At 36.5% G+C, this 25,186-nt stretch overlaps 1 protein-coding gene across 4 annotated transcripts in view; it reads left to right on the top strand.

Annotated features, from left to right (window-relative positions):
* The window catches only part of LOC126235828 (tetratricopeptide repeat protein 14 homolog), an 82,765-nt gene that overhangs the window by 34,324 nt on the left and 23,255 nt on the right, over positions 1-25,186 (top strand). For 2 of the 4 annotated variants that reach the window (XM_049944679.1, XM_049944677.1), the window contains exons 5-11: positions 4,652-4,774; positions 15,559-15,776; positions 17,138-17,278; positions 22,651-22,842; positions 23,721-23,843; positions 24,486-24,764; positions 25,001-25,186. In XM_049944679.1, the coding sequence (XP_049800636.1) occupies positions 4,652-4,774; positions 15,559-15,776; positions 17,138-17,278; positions 22,651-22,842; positions 23,721-23,843; positions 24,486-24,764; positions 25,001-25,186 (1,262 nt within the window). Of the gene's footprint in view, positions 1-4,651; positions 4,775-14,717; positions 14,856-15,558; positions 15,777-16,279; positions 16,433-17,137; positions 17,279-22,650; positions 22,843-23,720; positions 23,844-24,485; positions 24,765-25,000 lie in introns of those variants that run through there. The other 2 variants (XM_049944680.1, XM_049944681.1) reach the window with 2 other exon arrangements.

Below are 25,186 nucleotides of genomic sequence, written 5' to 3'. Positions count from 1 at the left end.
GGCACTGTTTGACGAAGTCGAGATGTTAATAATGGCAGGAAATCGTCCGTTGCAGTAATCCAATGGGGAAGAAATGTTGTACAGGCATTAGTGATATCAAATTACAGTGGAACCTCAATTTTACATTCGCCAATTTTGTGTTTTTTTTTTTTTTTTTTCTATTCTACACCATAAAATTGTAGCTCCTGTGAAAATACCCGATTTTACGTTTCTTCCTAATAAGGATTACCTTAATTCTAAGATCTTACTTGACGTCTCACTTGACATCGTCGTCTTCTTTTCCTGTTGACATTTGATGTGACTGGTGATTTATAAATGGCACAAAAGATAGATGGTTCACGCCGCAATTGGTGGGCAAAGTTAAGGGAATATTTCAGGCTGTTGTGAGGAGGGGAGATGTGAGAGAGGAAATGCTGACCAAATCCACGATCAGTGTTGCCAGCACAACTTGCAACGTTTAGCTTCACTGCACAATTAAGATACAACTAATGCTAGATTGCAGTGGTAATGGAAAAACAAGACAGTCGATGCAAGGTGTTCTGGACTGAGCCAATACATGATGAAAGGGCCCACCCACCATCTTTTTTTGAGCCATGTATTACTCAGTCGCACCTTTTTGCTTGTACTTATGGTGTACTGTATTCAGCAACAATATTAATCGTCCGCCTTTTAAATTCTGACACTGAGTCTCAAAGAATATGCTTGGTCATAATTGAGGAAACATCACCCAATTAACAGCACAGCCACCACACCACACTAACACACGCAAATGGCCCTTCATTGACGGGAGTGCTGGTAGGGGTGAAAGCATTTTGTGAAGTGCTGAAAATATACTTTTTGTGCAGGTCCTGTGCTGTGTCGGGGATTTCACACAGAAGTAGAACAATGGTTTTGTGATAGCACATTTTAAAGACTTAAGTGCTCATATCTGATACCATACAGTTAGGAAACTACATACACTACTCGTGTATATACTTTGCACCTGAACTTGCTTTCAACTTTACATTTTACACAGTGTACAGAAATTCACTGAGCCAACTTCTAATAAGCTTGTAATGTCAGTTGGGGAAGTAAACTCATTTTTTCATGTCTCAGTTTCACCAAGCCTAAAATAACACTATAACGGTGGTGAGCATATGAAGTGTGGCTTTTAAGAAAAGCTTTAAACAATGACAGCAATGGTGAGAAAGTATGTCTAAGCAGATTTCGGCATTTACGCTTACAGTTTTAACATTTAGCTGCTGAAGAACTAATGAAATTCATTACCACAAATTATTGTATAAACATTGTGTTGTACGTTTAATTCCCATCACTTAGGCAGATTTTATACAAAGTATTGAAGAGGGTAGTGATATTTATTCTTATATGCCAATTACATGTGTTTTTGCTCACATTTTAGGGCATTTCAAAATTTTCCTCAATTCTGCATTTTCCTCATTTTTTCGTTTTTTCAGTGTGGGCCGCATGATAACGTAAAATAGTGGTTTCATGTTTAAAGAACTGTAAGGCGCAGAAGTTACTTTATAAGTTAGAACAGCACAGGTGCAACACTTCAGCAAAATATTCTAGGTATCAGGGCCTTATTAAGATGAAAACACAACTGAATTATCAACCTGTTTAAACAATAGATTGACATAGAAAGTACGAAGGCTGATGATAAAATGTTCTCAATCCCTAAGCTGTAAATTGTGTGAAGTGGCAGCATGTAAATAATAGTGACATAAAGTCATCTATTGGTGTGCATATTGGCTGTTGTGGTGAATGATACTTGGAATTTGGAAGGATCTGCTACAGGAGGTGGTATATCGCTTTATACTTGATAAACCAATCAAAATGAACTACAGTCTTCTGTTCTGTGAGCTGTAATTTGGTGTTGACACATGAAGTGAAATGCAATCTCTGAAATGGTCCATCCTGGCGTGCACAAATTTTTTAGTTGTGCATGGTTTCATGGTGGTTTGCTGTAACATTACTTATCTCCTACCTGTTATAGTGGCAGTCAAGTATTCTTTTGACTATGGAGTCAGTGCCTCCCTGTTGCAGCTGCATTGCTCTGTTGAGCTCTCTTCCAAACGAATTTCAATCTTTCGGTCAGGTGCTTCATTGTACTGGAATTTATTCCAGGGGTAACTTCTCTATCTCGAGCGCATTTTGTGGCCTGAGCAATCTCGAAGGGACTCAACCCTTTTACTTCGTATATCCTGGTGTTGTATCATGAAATTAGAAATGTCAGTAGCCTACTCCAACCTGTGTGTGAGCTGTGGTAGTACTAAGTGTGAGCTGTGGTAGTACTAAGTGATTGAGGAGAATACTTTTACACTGTCTCAGCAGTCGTTTCTTCAATAAGTATCATTGACAATTTTTGAGGGACAGGCCCTATTGCTTCAGTCAAAGTTTGGAGAGGTATTTTAGATCTTTGTCCATGCACCCTCTTAGCACACAGGAGACTTTAAAATCCTTAGACATCATTCTTTCACTGTGGCCACCAATAATGGCCTGTGACATGTACTTTCCCCGTTATGAAGTGTGTATGCTGTCGTGACATAGTTGTAGTATGCGTTTACGGATAGCCTTTGGCATTTCTGCTCATTCTCCAAGAGTCATTCTCTTATACAAAACATAGTCTCTTGGGACAAAATATGGGTAGGCAGCCCATGTCTTATACTTAGCATGGGATTCTTGTGACCTTTTTAATTCCTCAGTAAGCACCTTGTCTGCTGGCAGGATCCTAATTTTCCTGCTCAGAGCACCTGCAGTCTGATTTAACTTGCCAGGCTTGTTGTTGACTGTTCAACTAAGTTTTAAGGCTGATATAACAAGTCTGCTGCTGACACAAAATCCATTGTAAACTGAATTTACCGCGAACTGTCATTGTTACGGGTAAAACCGAAAGCAACGGGTGCCAAAATGAGCCAGAGGTTCTATTTCAGTGATGCTGTAGTTTTGTTCAGCTCGATTCAGCTGATGTGATGCATAACCAATTGGTTTTTCTGCACCATCTTGCATTTGAACCAAAATGCAGCTGATGACTGTGTTGCTAGAATCGTGCTACAAGGTAAAGGATAGTGCAAAATCCAGATAAGCCAAGACAGGTGATCTTGTAAGACTCTCTTTTTTTTTCTTCAATTTTAACATAGCACTGTTTCCCTTCTACAACAATTTTGTGAGCGGTATTGTTTGGCTGCATAGTTTTCCATGAAATGGCGATAGTAGTTTGTCAGTCCAACAAATAATTGCAATTCTTTAACGTTCCTTGACACTGGAAAAACATTCACTGTGTACATTAACTGCAGATCTAGTTGCACACTATATGCTACAACTATGTGGCCTATGTAGTACACTTGTGACCTCGCGAAACTGCACTTTCCTATTTCAAATTTAAATTCGTGTGACTAACAGAGTTGGCACTTTTCTCAATCATTCTGCATGTTCTCTCCTCATACTTTAAAAGACAATATTGTCATGTTAGGACTCCCAATGCCCGAGGGGGTGTGTGAAGGGCACAACAAAAGTTATCTTTTCCTGGTGTTTCTGAACTATAGGAATTTGATGGTAGCCAGTGTGCATATCTAAAATAGTGAAGAATTTGTCTTTACCAAGGTGATCAGTCCTTAGAAGGGGATAAGTATCTGGTTTCATGAGGTTACTGACCGCTTACATACCAACTTACATGTGATGAGCCTGTTCCCCATTACTCTCTTCCTTTTTTTATTTTATTTTTATTTAATTTTTTTGGGACTATTACTATAGGTGAATACCTGGGGCTGAAAGGAGGTTGAATTACTCCTGCTTCTAGCAAACGGGAAATACGTTTCTCCACTAGTGGTTGCAAGTGGGAAGCTAAGGAATATGGTTTACAGGTTATAGGCCTAGCATCACCTGAAGCGACATCATGGGACATTAAGATTGCCAAAAGTTTTTTTTTTTTTTTCTTCAGGCGAACTTGCAGATTCGGCTAGAGTGGGGGTCAGTACATCCCGTCCTGCTTTACACAAATGTTACTGTACTTTGGTGAGTATGGTACCGTGGGAAATGTTCCACGTAGTGGATTAAAAATGCACCCTTTTTGGGCAATCAGGGAATTTACTGAACAGATTGGACTGAAATTATTACATAGGTGTAAGGCATATATTACACAACAGCAGTGAACAATGATCATTCAACCCCCTCGTCCCCCACAGTTTTGATGTACAAGATCATGAGAGAAATGTCCAATGTGAGTGGGCCAAAATGTAGAAAGGTCTGAGGGAAGAATGTTGCCTAATCTAATTAATACACAGTGGGCAGCAAAATGGCTGTAGTATCAATAAGTCATTAGGATTAAAATTCGTACATCTTTTGTTGATTTTCGAAGTCCTGTAACCAAGCACATATAAAACTCTCCAAAACCTCGCTTCAGCTTTTAAGCTCTCCAGCTAATCAACAGATATTACTAGTGGAAGTAGAACTACTTGTGACCTGTTTCATGGAACACAAATGTGCAAGTAATTCTTTTGTTAATTGTAATGAGATATGATGAATTTTAATAAGTTGCAACATTATTGAGCATATTGGAACCAAAAATGATACTGCATAAAATGTTCTTTTTGTTAATTTCTCAGATATGAGGTAGCTTTAAAGCTCATTTTTTCCTGTTTGTTTATTTTTACAGAACCTCCAGAGAGGTGACGTCGTCTTTTGTTCTATTGTCAGCAAATCCGTCTCTGGCCTGATGTTGAAGGTTTTGTGCTCTGATGGTGAACAACAGCGTTACGTTTCAGACATTAATGTCAAGGTATTGCAAATGGCATACAGGTTTATATATTTATTTGAAGGTCAGAGTCTCATGTATATATGTGGTACATGTTTTTTATATTTTATATAAATTCTAAGAAAATGGTAAATCTGCATTTCAGATTTCTGAAGTTCACTTGTCTTTGAAAATTGTTGTATTAATATTTGGTTTCGTTGGATGTGCTGGAGTAGGGTTCAACTGCTGAATTCTTTTCCCAAAATAATGTGAGAACGTACTGAGACTTCGTATGCATGTGCTGTATGTTATTTCCAGTATCTTAGCGAGATGTGGAAGCTCTATCTCAAAACGTGTAAGTTACATTCTGCTTTCACTATTGTTTGTTGATTACGATTTTGACAGCCCCAAGTTAATTTAAGAGACAACTGAAGTAGCTGGCAGCTTTTGATAATTTGCAGCAGGTAAATCACCCATTGTGAGCTGTTTTTGCTAAGGATAAAGAATGTCCAGAATTCTGGACAGAATACCAAAAGTTCACCGTGGATAGTTAAGTTGATTATTCTTGTGCAAGACGTATAATTATTTCGTTGCAATTACCTGCGAGTATTCTGCAAGGCATTGGACCATCCCTCGTCGCTTGATAATCTTTTCCTGTTAAATGTTTCCAGTGACTGATCCATATTTTCGATTCTAGTGTTCATTAAGTATATTTTTGTTGAAAATCAGCATTGGATAACCTGTTCTTATAGTACCAAAATACAGCAATTAGTTGATGACAAATTAAAAATATGGGTTTGAATTTCCGTGCCAAAAGAAAAGCTTTGATGTGCACGTCCAGTTTGAATTCAAAGTATTCAGAATAGTTTGGATTTGATTCGAGAAATGGCTTACTGATGATTTCCATTCCTGAGTTTGATTGTCATATTGATTTATGATTCCCACTCCAGAGACTAAATGCTAGATGAAAAAAAATCTTGAGGGCTATTGATTTCAAATTTTCCATTAGTATTTGGTACATTTGTTTAAGATGTTTCAGAGCCCAAAAATAATGGCTTGCATCAATCATTTACGTTCTCTTAGGATTTCCTACTCCATAGAAGCAAGCAGCTGCATGTGCAATAGTAACTTGCTTGTGCTTAAACCTAATGGATATCAAAATATTTTAAACAGTTTCCCTTGTTCTACAGTTTCCTATTTCTAAGATACCTACAGCATGATTTTTGAAAAGTAGTTTACTGAGAAGGATGCTGATGAACAAAGGGCATTTAATTTTTGCCTTGTCCATGGACGACGATTTACGTAATCTTTTAATGAAATGGAAATGTGCTTAAAGAAGCATTCTTGCCATAATAATTATTGCATTCAAATGAGGTGTGGCATTTCATCTTGGAGATGCTGCTTCAGGTAATGTATGATTTTGGAACATTTCATAAAAGCAAACTTATTCAGTTCAATGAAAAGGAAATTTTTATCTGCCATTTTAAGGAAATGATGTACTCAATTTTTCATTTTTCAGCTATTCTTCAGAAATACATATTTGTCAGTATAAACTGCAAGGAAATGTCCTATGAAACCACTAACAATGCTGCAATATGGAAAGTAGCATGTTGGAATGGCAGTAAAGGAATTGGTTCCAAGATAACCTTTTATGTTGCTGTGTGGTGTACTTAACAACTGAGACCTGTGGAGTGTGGATTGATGAATGATGTTCTGCTACATGGGAAACTGATCCTTGAGGTTCAGACATGTCAACTTTAAATTACATGTTAAGTTCTGGGTGAAATATGCACTCTTGTGACTATGGGTTCATTATCTGAGTGAAATGATGAATCTCTGTAGAACTGTCAAAAAAGTTAAAAACGGAAAAAAATTCAATGAAGATACTCAGAAGATAATTTGTGTCTTTGACAAGTTGACAAGATTGGAAACTTCCTGTTCAGACTGTTAATGTCATTGGTAAATAAAGGCTCTTTTCCTACAGACAGATTTATTAGCGATGTTAGGCAAAGATCCAAACCGTGACATTAAATGAGGGTGGAGTAACAAAGTATTCTTGTACATTTTTAAATGAGCCATCTTTTGTACTTTCCTTTTTGGGGAGTATACTTTCGTTCCCATTCTGAAATGCGTGAGACTGTCCTTGGCCTGCAATATTCCCTTTTGGCAAATCATGGGGCCAAAATCTTGTACAATGTTACAATCGCGAAATATTTCTCAGCAGTTCTTGATAATATTAACTTGGCCAACATAAAATTCTGTCAGCCATTCCAGTCTTGCGTCATTTTACTGTATTTCTCGTGTTCCTAATGTCAACTATTTCATAAAAGTATTCCCAGTTTCATATTAAAGCAAATGTAGGAATTGGGGGAACAAAACAAACTTATAATAAGTGAAGAAGTTGACTATCATTGTATTGTAAGAAGAAAGATGGGTTGTTATTATTGTACATGAAAAATCTGTGTCTTAACCTCCTGGATGTTGCCTCTATACCTTTAGAGCAAAACACATTTTCTTTCTCAGGAAACCTTCCTGAGGACATTCGACAATATTAAATTGTTTGGAAGTGCTTACATTTCATTACATGTGTATTGCTGTAACACTTAATGAACTAATGTTTAAAATGGAGATATTAGTAATTTTTGCTGCCTTAAACTTGATGCCTTCAGATTTTCTTGGCCCTAAGTTAAAATATTATTTCAGAATACTGCAGATATACTGTAATTAGAACTAGGGTTGTTGAATGTGTGTGTGTGTGTGTGTGTGTGTGTGTGTGTGTGTGTGTGTGCGCACTTGCTGTTTTTGGGTTTGAAGCTGAAGGAATTTTTCTTGACGCTTATAGTGTTTTCAGTTACTCTAATTCTATTTCTATCTTCTGTGTAGCCAGTAAACTTGTGTGATTATTCCACAGTTAATGTGTGTACGTACTTAGTACTTTGCATAAAAGTTGGGAACATATAGTAGTTGGATTATAGGAACAAGATAGCCATTGTCACAAACATTGAAAATTTGTGATTTGGCAGGTAGATGATCCTAAATCAGTAATTTTTCGCAGTGCGGCTATTTTTCCAATGCGGTGGTAATACGGGTGTATTAGTCCCATACTTCATACTGCCATTTTTGTCTTGTAACCAACTGTTTATATTTCTTCCTTAAAGTCTTTGCCAGGAACCATTTCTGCAGGAAATCTATTGCTTTGTGTAAAATGAATAAAGTAAATACTTTGTACATCAGTTAATATGGGACGTATGTTTAAATGTTGGGTTTGTTTTTGGATTTCCATTTTTGAATTACATGATTGTTTCAGATACTACTTAGAACATACTTTCAATATTGATGGCTTCACTGTTTGATTAAAACAGGATTTGTAATTCGAAGTGCTCTCAGCTCCTTACTGTAATTCTCTTAAATGGAGTAAATGTGATTGAAAAACAGCTTTCTGAAATAATGGCTGAACCTGTACTCTTAAAATGTTGTGTTGTACAGTACTTTGTGATTTTCGTTGCGCATGGCTGAAGCGAGAAAAGGATTAATGCTCTCAGCAGCTGTTATTCCATGTACTTGATATTTTGCCGCGGTGTATAAATAGGTGCGTCGTTGATGATTGAGGTATGTAATGTTTTAAGGAAAGTAAGTTATTTCACCTCAGTAGATATCATTGGACAGTTAGTATTGACTCAGACTGGATATTCATTGCATCAGATTAAAGGTATTTTTATTCTCAATTTATTTTTGACTTTTTCATTCATATTTGGGACAAGAATGTGAGGTTCCCATTAAGAAGTTGTATCATGTTTGAATGTTCATTTAGGAATTGTGTAACACTTCTCTGATACTTATATACTCTTTTAAATTGCTGTTCTTTTCATTTTTAACTTCTCCATGGAAAATGGATACAGGAATGTGCCTCCTACATTTGAAACAGCTGTTTCATGGTGAATTAATTATTTTTGTGAGCTACTTTGTGTGTGTGTGTGCGTGCGTGCGAGAGAGAGAGAGCTTTTGAGTTGAAAGTTATGGATTTTTTATTTCCAAAAATGTTTCAAAACAGATTTGGAGCAAAAATTATGGTGTAGGCTAAGTGGATTTGAACCGAAAATAGAAAATAAAAGACTGAAAACCATCTTCGTGTCAGCATTTGGTGCATTTGAAAGTCAAGCACTGAATGAATAGTATAACATAACATTGTATATATAATTTTACTATATAATCCAGAAGCTTACTGAGTATGGTAAGACATTGTATGAAGTAGTCTGAATTGTTTTGACAAGATAAGTAGTACACTCACAGTGGAAACCAATGTTTTACAGTCTAAACTGTGTAGATGGATTATTTCTCTATGTGCATGAATCACTTGGTCTGTTGTAAAGTTCTTTCTGTGATTTGAATCAGTTCACATAGTGCATATGGTGTACTGAACGGTACACGAAAACAGCTACCCTACAGATTTTAAACTGAAGTGTTTTGCAATAATATCTTAATACAGTGAAACCCAGTTTTACGTCACATTTCTACGCTTGTGCAGTTCTTAATAAATTTTTAATGCAGCTTTTAAGGAGTTATTCTTACAAGTTATGAAGGTGCACTGTTACTTACATGCATTCTTCTATCATATGCTACTAAAATTTTTCTAACATCTCACAGAACTTAGATCAAATAGTATGGTGTGAGGTAATGCAGCCTAGAAAGAGTTATGAACCAATTGCTTCAACTATTAGAAGATACAACTCTGGCTTCTTGCTGGCGCACATTCCATGTGTAACTTCCTCAATGCTGTACACCACCTTTCAGCTTTATGAATTGCATTCTTATGTAGTAGCATGGTATTGGAGTTGCATGTGCTAAAGTTGTTCTTTTCATATCTTTGAAATCTTGTCTGGATCCCCTGTACCTTTATTGGAGATACTTGAAAAACAAGCAAATGCTGTCTCTTATGCTGGAATCTACTTGAAATTCACCATTTACTTATGCTTGGAACACCCTTAATTCATTTACTAAAAAAGTTTAAATTGTTACAATAATTCAAATTCATGGATTCACACAGTAGATAAAAATTGGTAAGGGAACCATCAGTTTGTAGATGACACACAAAAACACAACAGAAGAAAGGTGTTACTAGCCTTCTTGGTATTGCTGCTGCCCTCCCACCCCATTTGCCCCTGCCCCATCCCTCTTTTTCAGTGTGTGTGTGTGTGTGTGTGTGTGTGTGTGTGTGTGTGTGTGTGTGCTGTTCATTTGTGCACATTTTTTCTCACGTTTAGCTGTGCAATGTTAATGTCATTGTTGAAATCCGAACAAATTGCGCAAGGAAGTTGCTGTGACAGCTTGTTATTTTAACAGATGCGGCAATGAAATGGGTGATTTGACAGGTCTGTAAATGGCATGTTACATTAGGAATCAGGAAACAGGAATGATGCCATCTGGACAACAAACCTTTGCTGTTGACCCTGATCACTCAAGATAGCATTGTGAACCAGTGAACGACACACTGTTGCCTTGATGGCGTTTTACAAAAACCACAACAGCTATGTGGCAGCACAGTGTATATTTTATGCTCATTACAATCTTGTGCTCCAGTCCTGTCTGCACTGCTTTGGTTATAGAACTTTGAGGGAAATGGGAGATAGGGTGTGCAATACTGCCCTTACAAAATTCAGATAATGCAAAAACTGAACGCCAGCGACCTCCCAAAGAGACTACGCTTCTGCAGAGAATTGTTGGAATGACCACCCCAATCCATACCTCTCGGCATCCATTAACACATTCGACAATATCTTTCCAGGTCATCTCGTCTCTAAGAATGGGGACAATTCTTGGCCTCCAAGATCCCCTAACCTTTGAGCGTGTAATTTCTTCCTTTGGGGTCGTTTGAAATCACAGATCTCCCAATGTGACCCACTGCACACAATTGAGGAACTGAAGGATCAGGTTTGGGAAGAATTTAATCAAATTCCAGTGCCAGTCCTGTAAAGTGTGATGATGTCTTAAGTTCCGTAAGACTTCGTGTGTGAAGAAAAATTAAGCCATGTACATGCCATTTTCAGGTGATTGACATTTTAAATTCAACGGTGGGTTCAAAATCACCTATTTCTTTGCCACCCCTGTTGCTCACAGTTTGAAAGTTCTTAGGAAATTCCTAGGACATCGCTTTGTAGGAATGAGTCTCCTTTTGTGTGGCCTGTTGTTGATGATACAGAAACAGTCAAATTTTCAAAATTGAAAGAAAAAAATTACTGAACTCAACAGTTGGAATAATATTCCAATCAAATTGTTTTGTACTGAATGGAGTGTCGTGAGTTTTGCCAACAGAATTTCTTGACGTAACATTGTAAATAATGCAGAAAAGGTAAAAAATCTTATTTTTGTTGCTTTTTTATTATAACTCAGTAGGTTTTTTCTCTGGTGCTAGTTTAAAAGTGCTGATTTTGGCTGTCGACAAAAATCTCTTTTATACCCTATACAAAACTCTTACTTTTTTATGATCTTCTATAGTGTAGGCACCTCTTTAGTAACTCTGTTGCACCTTCTTAGCATTCTGCCTATAAAATGCCGTCATTGGTTTACCTTGCTCACAACATTATCTATGTGATTTTGCAATTTTTAAGTTTGTAATTGTAAATCCTAGATATTTAATTGAATTGACAGCCTTTTGATCTGTCGTGATTTACCATGTAACCGAAATTACACAGAATCCTTTTATCGCTAATGCGGATCACATTACACTGCAGACCGAGTGAGTGGCGCAGTGGTTAGCACACTGGACTCGCATTCGGGAGGACGACGGTTCAATCCCGCGTCCGGCCATCCTGATTTAGATTTTCCGTGATTTCCCTAAATCGCTCCAGGCAATTGCCGGGATGGTTCTTTTGAAAGGGCACGGCCGACTTCCTTCCCTAATCCGATGAGATCGATGACCTCGTAGTTTGGTCTCCTCCCCCAAACAACCACCAACATTACACTGCTCATTATTTAGGGTCTGTTGCCACTTTTTGCACCTTACAGATACCTCGTCTAATTCGTTTTCTAGTGTTTCTGATCTTCTGATGACTTCTCTTGGTGGTAAATGACAACATAATCTGTGGACAATCTAAGAGTACCACCCAGATTGTCTCCTAAATCGCCACTTGTTTTACTTGATTACATTCCATCACTTACCACAAACTGTGACCTTTCTGACAGGAAACCATGAATCCAATTGCACAGGTGAGATGATACTCCATAGGCACACAATTTGATGAGTAGTCTCTTGTACGTATGTAAGCCTGTTGGAAATAAAGTAATAGCATTTCTCTTCTTGTTTTTTTTATTTTTGGTGCTTTTTCTTTTCTTTTTTAATATTTGTAGCTGCAAAATAGATGAAATCAGTGTATGCTGTATTCAACTTAATAGGAGTAGTAGTTCACTAAATTATGACCTTTAACACTAAATAAGAGTGTTATAATGGAAAAACTTTGATACAGCTGAAAAACACTAATTTTCGGCTAGCTGTTGCCTCTCAGTGGTTTGTCAGAGTAAAAACCTAAATATTGAAATGTGTAGGAAATTTAATCTACTTTTACACTTGATAGTTTCAGAGTTATGAGCAAAAGACCACCAAAAATGAATCTTTTCTTTCAGGTTTTTTTTCCCAATGTTGTCACAAAATCTGTAGGTAAAACTCAGATTCAGCATCCCAAAAAAACATATAGGATAGAATAAATCAGTACTACTACGTAACTTCCCACTAGGGGCCCATTTTGGACTCGCATTCGGGAGGACGACGGTTCAATCCCGTCTCCGGCCATTCTGATTTAGGTTTTCCGTGATTTCCCTAAATCGTTTCAGGCAAATGCCGGGATGGTTCCTTTGAAAGGGCACGGCCGATTTCCTTCCCTATCCTTCCCTAACCCGAGCTTGCGCTCCGTCTCTAATGACCTCGTTGTCGACGGGACGTTAAACACTAACCACCACCTAGGGACCCATTTGAGCACAAATTGATCTTTTAGAAAGAGGATATTTCTGTTGAAGTTGACATGTTGAAGTTTACATGTTGGCATTCAGTGTATATAGAGTATTTCTTGTGTGTGTGTCTTTGGAATTTCATAAAGCAAATTTGTGATCACATATTTTGGTCCTTAAATTTTTCTTTATATGTTACTCTGAAATTAGCTTGAAAATTGAATTATTATGCCAGATTTATTTTCCAGTTATTGACAAAATTTCAGAACAATTAATCACCTTTATTATTATAGGCAATCCACAACTATCACATAACAAATAATTGGTCAGATTCAAAAATAAGTTTAAAGTCCAAAATCTGTCAACTTCATCTCATTTAACAGCATAAGGTTATGTAACTTTTCATTATAGGTGTGTGGAAGTTCATCTTAGGAGTTAGTATTAGGAGTCATTATTGACATGTGTACATGACAGAAGTGATGAGAGGTCTTCTTGTAGTTTATTTGATTCCCCAACTGTGTTCTGTGAAACGTGGGTTGTTAGTCATTGTGGTATTAATAGAAAAAAGTGAAGTTGAAGTTGATTGCTTAATCCTAGGTTTTATACTCAAAAAATTTCAGTAGTAGCACTTTTTAGCGTGTAAGACATAACATTGGTGAGAGCAAGATGTCTTTGGTGTCCCAGAGTCTCAGCAATTCCATTACATTGCTAGACTTCCTCCCGTGACTGGAGAAACTAACTTAAGTCCCAGTTCAAGTGGCAGTGCTATTTACAGCAGTGTTTCACATCTTTGCCTTTCTGTTTTTCATATAAAGGGTGGTCGGAAATTCCCGTTACGAACTTCTAGGACATGTAGAGGGTAGTGAGTACAGAACATTTTGAATAGGAACCCATGTCCGGAATTGTATCGTTACCATTCTACGACAGTTCTCAATTCCGTTGTGTACCTAGTCAATGTTCATCAATGCTTAGGGCAAGAGAGATGTCTTGGAGTTCCCTGTCCTGGTACGCAACAGAGCAAACACGATGACTTGTACTACGTCAAAAGATCCCCAGATGTCACTTATTGTCCGCTTTGCTGAGAGACCGAGTCAATACTTGTGCATCACTGATAGAGGAAACATGGTGCATTACACGTTTGCAAAATACACAGACATGCTTCTTGTGTATGGTGAAGCTGGTGGTAACGGAAGAGCTGCTTTCCAGCAGGGTGCTGTTCAGACAGATAATGTAGATAGTTGTGTGTGGAGGATGGGCATGAAACCCTATCTCTAATGTGTCTTGACATTTTCTCGCTGTAAGCATATGGGAAGTTATTAGTCCAGTCCTGTACCTTTGTGTTTGTGTATAACACCCATAGGTATCCTGTACCCTCAGCTAAGTAATAGCAACTGATAACTGCACAGGATAGTGTAGTTGAGTGCTTCCCTCCCTTGTAAAGGTGGTCTTACCCCAGTTGTATTTGGAACACAATACGGTAAGATCTGCATGCTCGGTAGTCAACACCAGTCTGTCTCTCATAATTGGTGTTTGCAGTCTGAAGGTCAGTTGTACTTCTTTACTTTTTCTGAAATACATCTTGTTTGTCCTATGTGTTTTACCTGTATATTCTGCAAACCAAATTATTAGTAGTGTTCAGTGATTCATCTTTATACACAGTGGTCACTGTTTGGATTAGTGCAAGATTATTGTTACCTTGTATTATAGAGGAAGAAAAGTTTTGACTGCTTGTTAGAGCCCATTTGAGTTACCACTAATCTTTTTCAGAAAGCGTAAAATACGGGTTTCACTGTATTCTGTGATTTTGCCAAAGGCTCACACATTGGACTGCCAATCAAAACTTTCAAGGAAAATGTTCCAGTTTTTGGAGCAGGTCATTTTACTGTTGTATTTTTTACAAGGATAATTAAAAATCTTATTACTGGTGGATTCTCAAGAAATCATTTATTGTTAAAATTTATAATTTATTTTCTTATATATAAAAATATATATTCTATTTCATTTCTTTAGAAACCAGGATGAATGCTATAATATTGGAACATCAACAAGAACTTTTAACTCATGTTCTCAGTACATAAAAGCTGCTGATTTGTATGTAGCCAGTTTTTAATATGATAAATGTCTTAACAGACTAAGGAATATTAATTTTGAAGATTTGGAAGATCTAGTCTCACTGACAGCCAGAAAGGTAATTGTAATGTCAGTTACACATAAGACCTTACCACGTATTGCGTATGACATTTCACATTAAATAACCACCACATCAAAATATTTTAAGCAGTTGTGCTGACAATGTAGCTCTCCCCATGGCAGAATTTAAAGTTTGCTTTACAATAGTTGACAGTTTTAGGATGTTACCTGTATAAGGTACCTGTTAACTATTTTTTTCTAATTTTTTTACCCTAAATGGCTGTTGTCCCCTGTTGTATGAAGACATACAGTTTGAAAAGTTTTTGACTTTTACATCTTAATAATAAAGAGAATGTAACCTTCAACCAAATATCTTACAAATTTTATAATTTTGTAGATAACGGAGAAACTTTATAATTTTGTAGATAATGGAGTGTTGGTATAATGTGATACAGCTACTTTGGAGACACCAGTTTTGTGTTGACAACGATGTGTGGCAAGAACAGTGGACATGGACAATTTTACATGTGGCTAGTAATTTATGAACTACTTACTTTTTAGGCGTAATTTTGTGCTTCAAAACAATTAAGTTCTAATAAAATTTTGAAAATGTTGTAATGTAGTGCATTGTGTACTATGCTGTGGTGAGAGGAAAGATAAACAATTAAATTTTGTTAACACAGCAAGAAGTGTCCTATTTGTTTTGTGGAGTTGTAGATACAAGTCTAATTTTGATGAACTTTGATTTCTATTGGTTGTAGGCCTTCTGCCCTATGTCGAGCATGATTCCAGCAGCTGACAAGAAGTCCGTTACGCGTAACTACCTTGTCAATGACACGGTGTGCTGTGAGGTGCTGGAAGTGATGCCAGACACTGAGAAGCTTGTGGTTGGTATGAAGGGCTTTGCTCTTCCTCCCGATTCCGAGTATTCGTGTCGTCTTGGCTTAATCACCAGTGAAGATTTCCCAGAGATGTATAAGTAAGTAACCTTGAGCTGTAACTTCACAATTGCAGAGTTTTTGATATTTACGTAAATGTGTAGATCACTATTTTGAAATTGTCAAATGAGGATAATTTGTAGGAGAGGATTTAAAATTATCAAGGGATGTGGGTATGCATGAGCATGCATAGGAAAAATGAAATAACTGTATAAGTCTTCAAAAAATAATTTGAAAGTTTTTTCTTGCTTTCTTTATAGTTCCCTGATTTCACAAAAAGTGGGAATGGTGTTGAAAGAACGAACTTAAATATTTTTGCTTCAATAATCAATTTGAAGACTTTAATATTAATGTTTCTTTATTTGACATTACAGCATGTATAAACATACAAAGCAATCAAGTGAAATACCAGTAATGCATATGATTGCAAAAATCCAGCAACTATACTGTTTTGTTGGGAAAGCAAAAAGTGATGCACAAGCTTGTAGACCAGTCAGGAAAGACTTCATTTGGATATAGGGTTCCCTTTGCAGCATTGCACAACACAAGAATTACAACACCATCATGTCCTTTTGTGTATACCAGCCCAACTGACTAGGGAGATGTTATTAAGAAATCTGAGATGGATGTATGAATTGTGTGCTTTTAAAAAGTCACGTACAGTAACATAACAGCTTTATAGCCAACAGAATGGCAGGTGAGATCCAGGTATTTTGCTGGTTCATTGATTAGCGGTGTGGAGAATTTATAAATTTGTCAGTATGTACAGAAACTATAGTCTTAAGTCCATGGATCAAAAACAATACCTTACATTTTTCAAACTAAGTTTGTATCAGGACAAAATGCAACAAAATGTCAATAGTCTTGGAAATTTTTAAAGAACATTTACACAGAAGTTATATATACTTAAATTATAACCGTGGAATTTTTCAAATTTGGAATAAATGTTTTGATTCATGTAAGTGTATTTGATACAAATCAAATTTTATCTGAATTATGTTATGACATGCTTAAGAGTTCTAACCTTAAAAGTCGGCGTTTCATCAGTTTGATGACCGCACTTTCATCTAGGGTATTCTCATGTTTTAATGACCATAAACAATTAACTAAATTAAGAGCTAATCCATCATTTACTGAATTGACTGAAATAAAATTTATAACATATTAGAAAAATGTAAATTTTGTAGTTTTGAGTATGTTGTGGGAGCTTAATTTCTGTAAATATGACAGTTACCTATATGAATTGTGCTGTCACTGAACTCTTACAAAAACTATTAATTGCTTTCCATCTTCTTTGGATGACATGTATACGTTACTTTGAAGATGTCATTTCAAGATTAGAATTGGAAAGTAGGTAACTCTGCTGCTGAGTTTAATGTATGATATTTTTTGCTTCTCATAGGAAAACTCAAGACATGAAGGGAGAGTCCTACCAGAAAGTACTGGAGAAAACCTTAGGTTTCTACAACCCGAACAACATTAACTACTTGGCCAATTTACTTGGTCTTGGAAGCACCAATTATTCACACATGACTGGAATGCGGTAATTATCAATAGAATTAACGAAACATTGAAATATGTTTATAGAATCACACCTGGTGGACTAGTTTTGTTAGTATTTTCATTTGTACACCGTCAGTTGAAGATGGATTTTCACTTGGTTGAGTGTTTAGAGTGCATACTGAAAGTGGGTCGTTTGTTACGAAGAATCTTTTTTTATTAAGCTGATTTTGGTAGTGTCTATAAAGCTTTCCCATTAATGCCAGTTTGAGTTGAGACTGCAAATTTATTTATTTTATGTTCATCTTTACTTCCTGCTCATGCACGAACGTTAAAACAGTGCCCAAGTGTTTTTCACAGTTTTGATTGATTGTTGTTAGTCTGGTAATTTTACACCAATGTTTGTCAAGCTTATGGTAGTTGCTAAAATTCTTTTCTGATTTCATCTTGGTTGCAGGCCATTTGTATTGTCACTAATTATTCGTACGGTGCCCTCCGTTTTGTGTTTCTCTGTAAATCTCAGTGTTCTTAAATGGTAATGCCTTTATGACGGCATGATGATATTCAGTTTTTATTGTGGTTGACCCAGTGTACTCAATAAGGAGTATTCTTAAAAGTAAATGTTTGGATAGAGTAAGAATAGTAATAGGCTTAGCTTCTTTGTACTTATTAATTATTTATATAAGTCTTTGCTCATTTCCTTCTGCAAGTACAACTTGTTTTGAGAAACTTTTGTATAATCCCAGTGTTTGGTTCTGATAACACTTCCAGACTGATAAGAGGGAAGCGTCACTGCATATCTATTAAGAAGGTGTGATGGTTTGTGTGTGATTTTATAACCTAGCCTTCGGCAAAGAGCTGCAGTTGACGGAGTGGATTGTCTTGTAGAATACAAAACTTTCTTGCTATCATTCTTTGCCTATTGGGTTTTTATACAGCTTTGTCAGTAGGTATTCTTACCACGTGGCAAAAGCCATATCATTGTGTGCATGGTAACCAGTGGCATTTCCAAAATATCTATATTTTCTGAAGCATGATTACAAATAACTGAACATCAGAATTGATCTCTCAGTGTAACATCTGCATCCATTTTTATCTTCCCCTTACTTTCTGTTAAAAGTTGTTTTGATGTTCCTAAATTTCTATTTCTCTCCATTGCTAAAGAGCTGGTCTCATGAAATTTTACTTCAAATCTTTGCTGCTACAGATGAGCTCTTTGCATTCTGTGCTGGGGTTCTTTTGTTATCGATATACTGCTCCCCAAATGCTGGTGCTTGCTGAGCTGCTGCTCCGACCTGTATGAAACACTGCCATCAGATGTTTTTGAAAACTATTAGGTGAAAAAATTTAATTTTGCACATCATACAGTCTACAGCTGATAAAGAACTGAATTTCTTTTCATTATTTGCCTTACCGTATTTACTCGAATCTAAGCTGCACCTGAAAAATGAGACTTGAAACCAAGGAAAAAAAATTTTCATGAATCTAAGCCGCACCTGAAATTTGAGACACGAAATTCAAGGGGAGAGAAAAATTATAGGCCGCATCTCCAAATCGAAACAAAGTTTGTCCATTGTAATATGAGACACAATTTAGGTCAAATGAATGACGATACAGCTACAGTAGTTTGGTTCGAATCGTAAGCTTAGCAGTTACGCTTTATCAGGTAGCCATTGCTATGTGTCAGGCGCTCCGTCCGTATTTATACGGGTACCCTTCTTTTTCCACGTGCTTCGTCTGGTTTGAATTGATTGCTTATTTTTCTTTGATCTGATAAGCACAGTTTTCTTTGTTATAGGTGTTTACGTCACTCTAAGCTGAAAATGCGTTACTGTACTGTGCCATGCATTGTTAGTCGCATTCTGATAGTGCGTGTTTACGGCCTGTCGCCGCTCGCGGCATGGCTTGCTTTTGTGCACGCTACAATTAAAAAACAAAAATAAAAAAAAAGAGCGGAATCGTCTCATTAGCGAAACAATGGCAAGAAACTGCTATTTGTTGTTACTTACACCGCTGCTTTCTCAGATAATGATCAACAAGAACCAAATAATAGACTGCGTATGATAGAAGATGTTGTGAACGAGAGTTTAGCGAAAATTTTTCTCCGTTTGAAAATCTTTGCAGGCACCTCTTTAGTACATTACATTCTACACGGAAATTAGTCATCTTAGATTTAAAAATCTAGTCAATTGCCGTGCTTCATTTCTGACTATCACTATTAAGCATAAGAATAACACGAATATAAACATGTCATGATATGTATATTCTTCCGCGTTTGCTGTTGTCTCACTCTAGTTTCGTAGTTTATTAGGCAGACAGGATTTAAATGAGATAGCAGCAAACATGAAACAATACATGGCAAAATGTTTATATGCGTATTCTTCTAATGGTGATGAGAATACTGCATGTGATTCACAATTTATAAAAGTTCCTATTAGCAACCATCTTTTCTCACAGATAGGAAAAAATTCAGAATGTAGAGTTGGCCATATTGACAAACATTCCAAACAGTCTTGCCAGTCGGATTTTCGTAGTACATTCAAATGCTGCTATATTCGAAGATGAACAATACGGAATTTGTATTTACTTCGTTGGATAATATATGAAAATGCAGTAGTCGAAACTCGGGGCGGAGAAAATAGCTCGTCTTTCCACCTTTTTTTTTTTTAAATTTATTTACTGACGCAGAGGTTTTGGCGCCATTATTCATCTTTGTGCCTACAAAGTATGCCTGTGTAGCGCTACATATATTCGACGGCAGAAGTAAGTTGTGGCGGCACCCACAAACTTTTTTCAGAATTTCCGCTTGTTTTGCATTCGATTCTAAGCCGCAGGCGGTTTTTTGGATTACAAAAACCGGATAAAAAGTGCGGCTTAGATTCGAGTAAATACGGTAGTTACTGTGCTACATCAAATTAAGTAAAACATTGCATGAAATTTTAGAGATTTTGCAGAGGTAAAACAATGTTGTGCAAACTCTGCTTACGGTTGATTTTTGCTCATATGTTTATCCAGTGAATGAAATGTAGATAAGATACCGAAATTTTATTTGAAGTGGAGAGCGGAAGGATATCTCATTTTGGGTTTTACATGTGAAGGGTACACGCGGACCTACGCCCATTCATGTCCTTGCGCATCACAAAACATGGTCATGAACACTCAGCATAGCTCATAATCTATATCGAAATCGGGTTTTCTGAAAACGATAGCATGCAGTGAGGTGCACAGCAAAGCAAGGTTTTTTGGGAAAACCATGGATAAAAGTAAATGAGGCTAGCATTTTCTCCAAGAGAATGTCGTATCATCACACGTATGAAGAGGAAGCAATAAAAATGTGTAAACACAGTTTTAATTTTATCAGAAAGGAAGAGGGACTTGCACAAAAAGGAATTCTAACAGCTGGTTACTTTTAAACAAGAATGAAATCTGTCACCTGTCAACAATCATGTCCATTTGGCATCACCTGTCAACAATCATGTCCATTTGGCATCAAATGATGAATTTTGGTGCCCTTCGTACAACTTGTATTACTCCTACAAAGAGGAGACCACTTGAGGTACCTATATGCTCGCCAGTGTTTCATCTCTGATTTCTTCTACAGATAGGGATAAACTTTAGTGAATCATCTCAGTCTGGAATTTTAACTCAATTTACATTGTCCTTCTTTCTCTCTGGATTTCAATTGTGAAAACACTATTAGTAATAAAATAAGGCAGTTTTTAAAAATAAATGTTCATTATGCCTTTTTCCTGTTGCACATTTGGTCTGTTGCTGCTCTATTCAAGGGAGGGTGAACATGTGAAATCTTTCGTAAGACTGGTCCAACTTTTACGTTTACACATTTACTGAATACCACTACTCAAAAATTTCCTGTGTGTATTAATTTCTTTCCAGTTTATTTCCAAAATGTAGTATCAAATAAAAATCAGGTCTCTGGAGTTGCTCGACAATTCATCAGCTATATTTGTGGTTCATCTAAAATAGACAGTGTCTGAAATGTAGATGACCTCAGTGGTGTGTGGGTGCATACAATATTCTCACAGTTTTTAACTTAATATCAATCCAGTGAAACAGATTAGGCATTCACCAGTAAAATTGTATGCTAAATTAGTTACTTTTAAGAAAAGTTGTCATCCATGTCTAATCAGACCTGAATTCCATTTTGAATCTTGTTTTTGGTGATTGAACTTTATCTTCATTTAAACCCTTGTTGTTAAAATTATTAATTTAATGCTGTCCTTTTTATGTCACTTCTTGTGCAAAGTGCAAGTAAATTTTTCTTTTGTATAAAGCATTTGAGAACAGTATTTCTTGGGCTACCATTGAATTCTTCTGTATTAATTCAGCATGTTTCCAGTGGATGTACTTAAGTGTATTCAGGCCCTGCTTATTCAACAGAATAGAAGATATTTTGAAAGGTTGTCCAACCACAAACATCTAGCGAGAGGGGAAAAAATGACGTATCAACAATTCGAACCTAAGATTCCTTAATTGTCCCGTTGCTAAACCACATTTTTGGTTGTTTGCAATTTCCCATTAAAAGAACACTTTCTCCTTCTGAAATTCATGACTAATGAATTTGTTTCTCTTTTTCTGTAGTTTGTCCAGCGGAAGTGCTGAATACTTATTGCAGAGCATTGTGAGAAATGCTGCTGTGTTTGAATCCAGCTGCTCATTTCGTAAGTTATAGAAACCAGGGAGCAGTCATCTTATTAATCTATTTAATATGAATTTGCATTGGTGATAAATTGTCAGGAACAAAGAATTGTATAATGGCTTGGTATTCCAGTTTGATTGTTTCAATGGAATGCACAGTAAGACTTCTTTCAAAATTCACTTACACCACTCTGCGTGTCAGATTGACAAGTCTCTGTTGATCCATCATGGGTCAACAAATCGACAAGTGTCTTTTGCATTATTGCAAGACATAGTAACCTGGAACATAATAAATATCATCGATTACATCATCTCTGTTTCAGACTGGCGACTTATTTTCTCCTTCATCTTGTATGACAGCTTGTACAATTTTGTAGATTTTTTTCTTTATGTGCGTTGGAAATTGCATAACACATTTTGTTTTAGATGTGTGTGCTGGGAGTGAATGAACTGGTGACACTGGTACAGCTGTTGGAAATTCTACTCATTACTGATTACATATTGTTTTACACAGTTCTGTACTATTTCAACAGTAATACTAATAATTGTCGAAGTTTTACAAACTTGTGACATTCAATATATTAATTTATTTTATGTGGAGATCAGTTCAAGACTGAGGTAAACTTTATTAAAACTTTGGTATTGCGTATACTGAAAAGTCATGCAACCATGCTTTTATATAAAAGGTAATCCATTTTCAAAATGGATGATTCTAAAATGAGTGATTCTAAAAACGACTTTGTTTTGCTGTTTTTGCAGTGGAAGATTCCCTGAACAAGAGTATGCATCTGAACTTCGTCAGATACAAGCGAGCAAGTGGGCTTTCAGGAGTGTAGCCGAAGGCATTGAGCATTTCAAGTCAGGAAGGCATTCTGAGGCATTTCAGTGTTTGAACAAAGCATTGAACATCGATCCTCGGAATGTTGAAGGATTGGTGGCACGTGGAGCATTGTAAGAACCATGAAATTTTTTCCACCCTCATCATTACTGCTATAACTCCATTACAGTCATTCTCCTTAGCATTTTCAACCTATGTTACTGAATAACAAATTATTTTGAAAGTATTATTTATATTTTAATAAATGTAGCTAAAATATATTGAAAAGGAAATTGCAACAAAATTGTGGCTGCTAAAGTGTGAAAATAGTCTTGTGCAAATCTGGAACATCTAAAGAGCAGGATACTTCATATTTACGCTTTAGCAAGTGAGTTGAAAGGTGATATTTAGTGCAAAAACCATAGATGCTGTAATCTCATACAGTGGAAAATCCAGGATGGAATGTAACAATATTGTGAAAAGGAAAGTTGCTACTCACCATATAGCGGAGATGCTGAGTCGCGTATAGACACAACAAAAAGACTGTCACAAATAATAGCTTTCGGCCAGTAAGGTCTTCGTCAGAATTAGATGGCAAACACAAATATACACACTCGACGAGATGCAACTCGCACACACGTCTCATGGTATTTTAAAAATTTGCAAGAGAAGGAGAAAAATCTTTAAACAATGGTTTCATCAGCTGAATAGTTGGCCCATATTGTCATCCAATAACTGCTTGTTTTCCAATGGTCCATTCACACTGTTATTGAGAAGATACAGATTAAAATGCAAAATTAGCACACTGTATAAGCCAATGCTATCCCCAGTCATAGCTTTAATCAGTTACATTCTTGCATAAGCGCGCGCGCGCACACACACACACACACACACACACACACACACACACGCACGCGCACGAGAGAGAGAGAGTATGTGCAGAGCTGTTGATCATTTACACATAGTAGAGTGTGATTACTAATAATTAATCTGTGCTTTCATCCTCTTACAGGTACGCAAATAGTGGCAGTTTCCAAAAAGCCATAGAAGATTTTGAAACAGCTCTAAAACTGAACCCCAACCACCAGAATGCTCGTAAATATGCTGGAGAAACATTGGTTGCTCTGGGGAGAAGGTGAGAACTACTGTTGTGTACATCTGTAACTATTAGTTATAGAGGTAAACGTATTTTAAGAGAATACAGTTTTAAAGGTTGTATTGTAAAATAGTAAATGTGCAAATTGAAGCAGAACAATGGGGATAATGGGTGGGGACACTGAATTGTGTTTTAACTATTGAAAATATTGAACTTTCCAATTATTTTGTAGCATTTGAACAGATAAGTGTTCTGTTTCATGTTATAGAGGAGATTTGAAGTGTATGTGAGGTAAGAGTGTATTTATGAATGTGATAATTAATTCTTCATGCAGATAGCTGTTTCACAGGACATTTCTGATCAGGTTTCCATTTTTTTAAATTCAATTTTTTGTGATCAGTGTAGTATAATTTTAGTTACATTATTCAGAAGAAGATAACTGTAATGCCATATTGATAAAACCAAGTGGAGCGTATAGTGAGGCACACTTAATTGTTGGTATTGCAGGGTTTATTGATTTGGTGATTTAGTTCATTAGACAAGTCTTTGATGACATTATCAGTGAAGTTCCCTGTAAGAAATTACAAGACTCACAAGAAGGCAGTCACTGAAGTCTTAATGCTACAATGAAATGATAATTTTATTTGTGATGTTGCTATTTATTCTTTCCCATAATTTCAGTTATGAAGATGAAAACAAATTTGACGAAGCCCTGAAAGCATACCAGAACTGCTTATCTCTCATACCATTTCACGAAGAAGCTCAAAATTCTATTGAATATTTGAAAAACAAGATTCTGAACAGCTCTAAATTATCAGATTCAGAAGTTACCATACCAGGCTTAAATTCTTCAAAATCTGCTGAAGTGAAAGAAACATTGAAGCAGTTACTGAAAAGCAATGAAGAGGAGGAGAAAAAGGAGAAAGAAAAATCGAAGTCCAAGAAGAAGAAAGAGAGGAAGTGAGTCATTATTTTCTTGTCTGTAATGGAACCGATAGTAGCAGAATAATTTTTTGGATAAAGTTCATTGCATTATTGTAAATTTTAACTGCTGGCCAAGTTCAGTTGTAACATACTTTGTGTCTAATACAGTAATTACAGTTACTTTTCTTCACATTGTAAGTAACCAGGAACATAGTAGCATGCAGTTTCTTTCATTGATCCAGCTTAAAGATGTAATCTAATTCTGCTTCTAGGTCTAGGAAACGGCGCCACCGTTCTAGTTCATCAAGTAGTACTTCCAGTTCAGCAAGTTCTCGGAGTTCGTCTTCTTCCTCATCGTCATCTTCAGATTCAAGCTCAGCTTCATCGAGATCTGGATCCCATTCACGTTCACGCTCACCTTCCAGGTCCCGAAAATCTTCAAAAAAGCACAGGAAAAG

This window comes from Schistocerca nitens, chromosome 2 (assembly GCF_023898315.1).
Source record: "Schistocerca nitens isolate TAMUIC-IGC-003100 chromosome 2, iqSchNite1.1, whole genome shotgun sequence".
In the NCBI taxonomy this organism is placed as follows: Eukaryota; Metazoa; Arthropoda; class Insecta; order Orthoptera; family Acrididae; genus Schistocerca; species Schistocerca nitens.
This window is presented reverse-complemented; position numbering and strand designations above follow the sequence as displayed.